The sequence below is a fragment of the Arachis duranensis genome, chromosome 8 (genome assembly GCF_000817695.3).
Source record: "Arachis duranensis cultivar V14167 chromosome 8, aradu.V14167.gnm2.J7QH, whole genome shotgun sequence".
Taxonomy (NCBI): Eukaryota; Viridiplantae; Streptophyta; class Magnoliopsida; order Fabales; family Fabaceae; genus Arachis; species Arachis duranensis.
In genome coordinates this window covers 10,469,647-10,475,415 of record NC_029779.3, presented here as the reverse complement: position 1 = coordinate 10,475,415, position 5,769 = coordinate 10,469,647, and the positions used below count along the sequence as shown (strand labels likewise).

Sequence of the window (5,769 nt, the reverse complement as noted above, 5' to 3'; positions counted from 1 at the left end):
AAATTATGATTCTTATCGAGTTATTCATATCAAATTTTGAAGATCCTCTTAGTTATATTATGGATAGTATATATCCAAACCTGTTTGAAAATTACTTGGATTCTAATTGGTTGCAATCACGAACAATTTTTTGTTCTATGCTTGATGTCGTTGAGAAGGTAAATTACCATGAAAATTTCAAAAAATAAAAAACTTTACTTGAGTTTAGATAGTATTGACAAATCTTATGAAAGTAGCGAGTACGCTACTGAAACACTTATTCCAGAGTTTTTAAATATCCTCCAATATTCAAGATTACCTTATCACGCTTTGAAGTTGAAGGTTGGGATTTCTATAATGCTTTTGAGAAATCTAGATCAATCTACAGGTTTGTGTAATGGCACCAGACTAATTATAACAAGGTTATCTAATCATGTTATGGAAGTAGAAGTATTAGTTGGAAGCTATCTTGACAAAAAAGTTTTAATCCCATTCATGTGTATGTCTTCTGGCCTTCTCAATCACAATGTCCTTTCAAATTGGATAGGAGACAATTTTCTATTGTTGTCTCATATGCCATAACCATCAATAAAATCAAGAGCAATCTCTTAGCAATGTTAGAGTGTATCTTTCTAAATTTGTGTTTAGTCACCATACAACTTTATGTTGCTATATCTTGTGTTTGAAATAAGAAGGGGTTAAAAATCCTTATTCACAACAGAGAAGGACATACTTTGAGAAGCATAACAAATTTTTGTATTCAAAAAAATTTTCTCAAATTTAAAATAGCATGTTATTTTTTTATTACTACTATTTGTTCTTTTTCTTATTTATTATTTTTGATTCTACATTACAGTTAAACATTTTAGATATTTTTATTATATTCTATCAGTTAATTTTGGTCTAAATATATCTGTAATTTTTTACGGATAAAAGTACTAATTTGTGTATAAATATATGTAAGGTTTAATTTATTTTTAATATATATTTGTAATTTGTATTTTAACATATATTTTATACTAGTAACTAACTTTAGTAGTTAATTTTAATGTACACATATCATAGTCGTTTAATCAATCTTATAAATGCACCACAAGAACGTGATTTTCTAAAAGTGATTGCTTATATATTAATAGAGAATTGTTATATAATTTAACATGTTTAATTAAAATATTTAATATAATTTGTGTTAGTACTTTAATTATATCTTTTTATGATATAATTATTTTTAAAAATACTTAATGGGGAGCAGTTGATTTGAAACTGGTGTCGTCATTGCAAAGTGATTTTTTCTTTGTGGAGTGATGGATCCGGGTACTATTGGGTGCTGGAAGTGGAAGAGAAGGTGACGACGTCTTTAACATCTTTGCTGCTCTTTGTTGGACATTGTAGAAAATACGCAATAAAAAAATATTTAAAAATGAGAAAATCCATATCCAACAGATTTCAAACTCAACAAAAAAGATTTGTCAAAAAGAAGACAAATTTCTTAATTTTCTAATGTATTCTTTTTTCTTAATTTATTGGATTATTGGTTATTACTGTAGTCACTTATTATGATTTTAATTGGAACAATTCTGCTGCTATTTTTTTAGTTACATATTAAACTTTGTATAACTTTCTTAAAGTAATATAATTATCTTATTTTAGAAAAAAAAAAGTTAATGAAACGCACCGTTTTGATGTAAAACAGATGCGCACTCTCATTTCAAACATTTTCCTTCTTCGAGATTACTTCTCATTTTTCAACCTTCATATGTTTTTTTCGGGTCATACAAACGTTCCATTAAATTGTGGTAATTATTATCCAAAAACAAAGATTAGCCGATGAACTTAACCAAAAAGGCAAAAATGTCCCACCATATTCACTGACCGTGTATTACCGGCCCCTAACTTTCAATGGGCCACGCAATTACTCCAAGTCTTTAAGTCTACAACCCAAAGTGAGAAACAAAAACGGCTATCATTCGCAATTTCGCGTTACCAATTTCTTTATTACGTAATAAGTACCCTTCCTAGCTTGGGGGTCCATTCTGCGTTTGACAAGTATATCAAGCAAGCTCCGTTCACACATGGCACCATTTAGTGACTGACTAAAAAGGAAGTATATATTAAACAAATTAAGTTTGCAATTAGAACTTTCTACACAGCAAGAATCTCTTTATTAAAGATTTTTCAAATTTATTAAAATCGTAATTAATTAATAAATATTCTTAAGATATCCCGGTCAACCAAAATTCAAATCATAGGAAATTTACCATATATTTACCAGAGTTACCAAATTTACAAGAGAAAACATCGGTGTGACAAGATTGGTCCAATGGGGATCCACCACGTAAGATACAGAGGCCACGTGGGGACAGTAGATTCGGTGTTGCTCGCTGGAGGCACAGTTAGAGAGCGCAGCCAAAAAATATCTGAGAGGTTCGGTCACGTGTTCATGCCATGTTTCTCTCACTGTACTTGTGAAATAACGCTGCTAATAGCTGCTTTTACTTATAACTATCTACACTATTTTTGGTACGAATCTGCATAGAAACTTTAGAGAGGAAGTGAGTTGAAACGATGTCGTTTAGGGTTCCGATCTGCTTCCTCTTTCTTTCACTCCTACTCGCGGCTCCTCAGATCTCCGCCGATGAATCAGCATCGGAGGCCAAAGAGAAGGAGTTTGTGCTAACGTTGGATCATTCTAACTTCTCCGATACCATCAAGAAGCACGACTTCATCGTCGTCGAGTTCTACGCACCTTGGTATGCTCCGATTCTCGCTTCTCTTTTTTTTCCGTGTTGTAGATCTTGTAGATTTTGCTGATTTCTGGTCCCAATGTCATAATTTGTCTATTTTGTTTTGTGTAATTATATATTCGATTAGTGAAATCCATTGGTAGATTTGTATATTTTTTTGTCAAAATTAGTCAAAAAACTGGTTTCAGCTGGTAAATTTTGCTGTGTTCTACTATTGTGTGTAGCTTAATTTGGTGTGTTTTTTTACTACGCTGATAGAATGCGAGAATTTTAGAATGCGTTTTCATGCAGATTATGAATTGTTGGTAATTTTAGCGCATTGCGATTTCGGTTGTCTTATCTAGTATCATAATTTTCAATGTTCTTGTTTTTGTCTTTTCAGGTGTGGCCACTGTAAGAAGCTTGCTCCGGAGGTAATAATAGTAGATTGTTGTCACATTTTATTTTTGTTTTTAAGTTTTAAATTCACATGGTAGGTTATGCGCTTGCTGAATTTCTGTTGTTTTTTCGTTCATGCAGTATGAGAAAGCTGCTTCCATATTGAGCAGTCTAGATCCTCCCGTTGTTTTGGCTAAAGTTGATGCCAATGAGGAGAAGAATAAAGAGATCGCAAACGAATATGATGTTAAGGGCTACCCAACAGTCAAGATTCTTAGAAGTGGGGGAAAGCACATTCAAGAATACAAAGGTCCCCGTGAAGCAGATGGCATTGTTGAGTATTTGAAGAAACAGAGTGGCCCTGCATCTACTGAAATTAAATCCGCTGACGATGCTGCCGCTTTCATTGGCGAAAATAAAGTTGTTGTTGTAAGTGACCAACCATTGTGCTTTTGCATGAGTGTAAGATATATTGGAGTGTAATCTTATTTTTCCTATGTTTCCAGGTTGGGATTTTCCCTAAATTTTCTGGGGAGGAGTATGAGAACTTTATCGCATTAGCAGAGAAGCTACGTTCTGATTATGACTTTGGTCACACCCTTGAGGCCAAACACCTTCCACGGGGAGAATCATCAGTTACCGGGCCTGTTGTCAGGTTATTCAAGCCATTTGATGAGCTTTATGTTGATTTCAAGGTAGTGTTGATTCCTGCATATTGATTGTTTCAAAAATAACATGCTTTTAGTGCTATCTTATTAGGCTATGTCTGACTTTTCATTGATGTCACATGCTTGTAGGATTTCAAAGCAGAAGCTCTAGAGAAATTTATTGAAGATTCTAGCATCCCTGTTGTGACTGTCTTCAACAATGACCCAAGCAACCATCCTTTTGTTGTCAAATTCTTTAACAGTCTTAATGCTAAGGTAGCATGCTATCTAATTCATTCAACGTTAAGCTTGTGTATATATCATACTGATAGATGTGTTTTATTTTTTTATTATTTTAATTTTTTACTGAATCCCACCTTCAGGTATTAATTTCCCTCTTACTTGTTTATGAACTCATGTTGGAATTTGTAGGCAATGCTGTTCATCAACGTTACCAGTGATGTTGCTGAAGCGTTGAAATCGAAATACCGTGAAGCTGCTGAACAATATAGATCACAGGGTGTGAGCTTTCTGGTGGGAGATGTTGAAGCTAGTCAAGGAGCCTTCCAGGTTTGTGTGAAAATATTTAACATTCTTTAGTTATCTTTTGCTTAGTACCAATGTTTGACAATATTAATGGCCTGTTTTGACAGTACTTTGGACTTAAGGAAGAGGATGTACCTTTGATCATCATACAACATAACGATGGAAAGAAATTTTTCAAACCTAATGTGGAGCCAGATCAACTTACAACCTGGTTGAAGGATTACAAGGTGATGATTATTATTTATTATTGTCATTGTTGTTATTATTATTAATTAGCCTATTACTTAAAGGATATATTGCATATTCGACTTTAAATATTTTATTGTTGCTGTAATTTGTCATGGTGAATATTTATAATTTATTTTCTCTGAATATTTCAGGAAGGGAAAGTTGCACCATATTTGAAGTCTGAGCCTATTCCTGGAACTAATAATGAACCTGTCAAAGTGGTAGTTGCTAACAGTTTTGACGACGTCGTTTTCAAATCAGGGAAGAATGGTATATTCTAATTACTTCCTTCTATTTGTAATCATTTTTGCTTAGCCCTCGGCAGCTAAAATAATTTAACTAATAACATGAACAATGCAGTTTTGCTGGAGTTCTATGCCCCGTGGTGTGGTCATTGCAAAAAGTTGGCTCCAATATTGGATGAAGTTGCCGTCTCATATCAAAATGATGCTGATGTTACCATTGCCAAACTGGTAAGAAATGTTTCCAGCTTTCGCCTTGCATGATTGTGCTGATATAATTGTTTCAATTGGTGTTGTAAGATGCTTGGTGCCAATCAGTTTGATACAATAATAGTCCACATAATTACTTCAAATGTATTGGTGCAGGATGCAACTGCCAACGATATCCCAAGTGAATCCTTTGATGTACAAGGTTATCCAACAGTGTACTTCAAGTCTGCAAGTGGAAAGATATCACCATATGAAGGTGACAGGACTAAGGAAGACATCATCCAATTCATTGAAAAGAACAGAGATAAACCTGGCCAAGAACAAGAACAAGCAAAAGATGAATCTGTCAAGCAAGAACAAGGAAAAGATGAGCTTTGAAAGGTAAGCTTATTTTTAATTTGTGATTTTAGTTTCCTCGTCTTTTCCATAGTTTCCCATTCATATTTTGATTTAGTCTTTTCTTTTCCTCCTCCTTTCTGCAGGAAAAGCAGCGGTTCCTTTTGGCGGATATAGACACACTATGACACTAAGTTACATGTAGATGAATCTTTGTAATTCAGAATCAAGCATGTTTGTGAATCTTAGTGCCAATCTGTCTCCCTTGGTTTAGTCTTTTATCGGGTTTTTATTTTTATTTTATGTTCTTCCTTAAAAACAAGAATAAAATGGGAGTTTTTGTTTGGCGTAGTAGTGCTAGACTGCTAGTAATCTAGTAGAGTTACATACTGGAAAATGTTGTGGCTGTAAAACTTTGATTCGCGTTAATTTAGATGCTGTTATATTCCCTCATGACCC

General features: G+C 33.7%; 1 protein-coding gene across 2 annotated transcripts; it reads left to right on the top strand.

The window, feature by feature from the left end:
• Positions 1-2,471: 2,471 nt before the first annotated feature.
• Positions 2,472-5,763, top strand: LOC107460701 (protein disulfide-isomerase). Of its 2 annotated transcripts, none has more exons than XM_016079085.3 (11): positions 2,472-2,729; positions 3,106-3,136; positions 3,243-3,530; positions 3,608-3,796; positions 3,899-4,024; positions 4,181-4,318; positions 4,402-4,521; positions 4,675-4,792; positions 4,883-4,995; positions 5,131-5,355; positions 5,457-5,763. In XM_016079085.3, the coding sequence occupies exons 1-10, from the start codon at positions 2,545-2,547 to the stop codon at positions 5,350-5,352; spliced, it is 1,530 nt and encodes a 509-aa protein (XP_015934571.1). In that variant the 5' UTR covers positions 2,472-2,544; the 3' UTR covers positions 5,353-5,355; positions 5,457-5,763. The 2 variants fall into 2 exon arrangements, with proteins under 2 accessions (XP_015934571.1, XP_015934572.1); XM_016079086.3 differs by having other exon boundaries at positions 5,429-5,763.
• The last annotated feature ends 6 nt before the right edge of the window (positions 5,764-5,769 follow it).

Excerpts from the sequence above, each read along its gene's own strand:
- LOC107460701 (XM_016079085.3), top strand. The coding sequence starts at position 2,545 with ATGTCGTTTAGGGTTCCGATCTGCTTCCTCTTTCTTTCACTCCTACTC. Across the intron at positions 4,319-4,401 it reads CTAGTCAAGGAGCCTTCCAG|TACTTTGGACTTAAGGAAGA; the intron begins GTTTGTGTGAAA and ends CTGTTTTGACAG. Across the intron at positions 4,522-4,674 it reads CCTGGTTGAAGGATTACAAG|GAAGGGAAAGTTGCACCATA; the intron begins GTGATGATTATT and ends TGAATATTTCAG.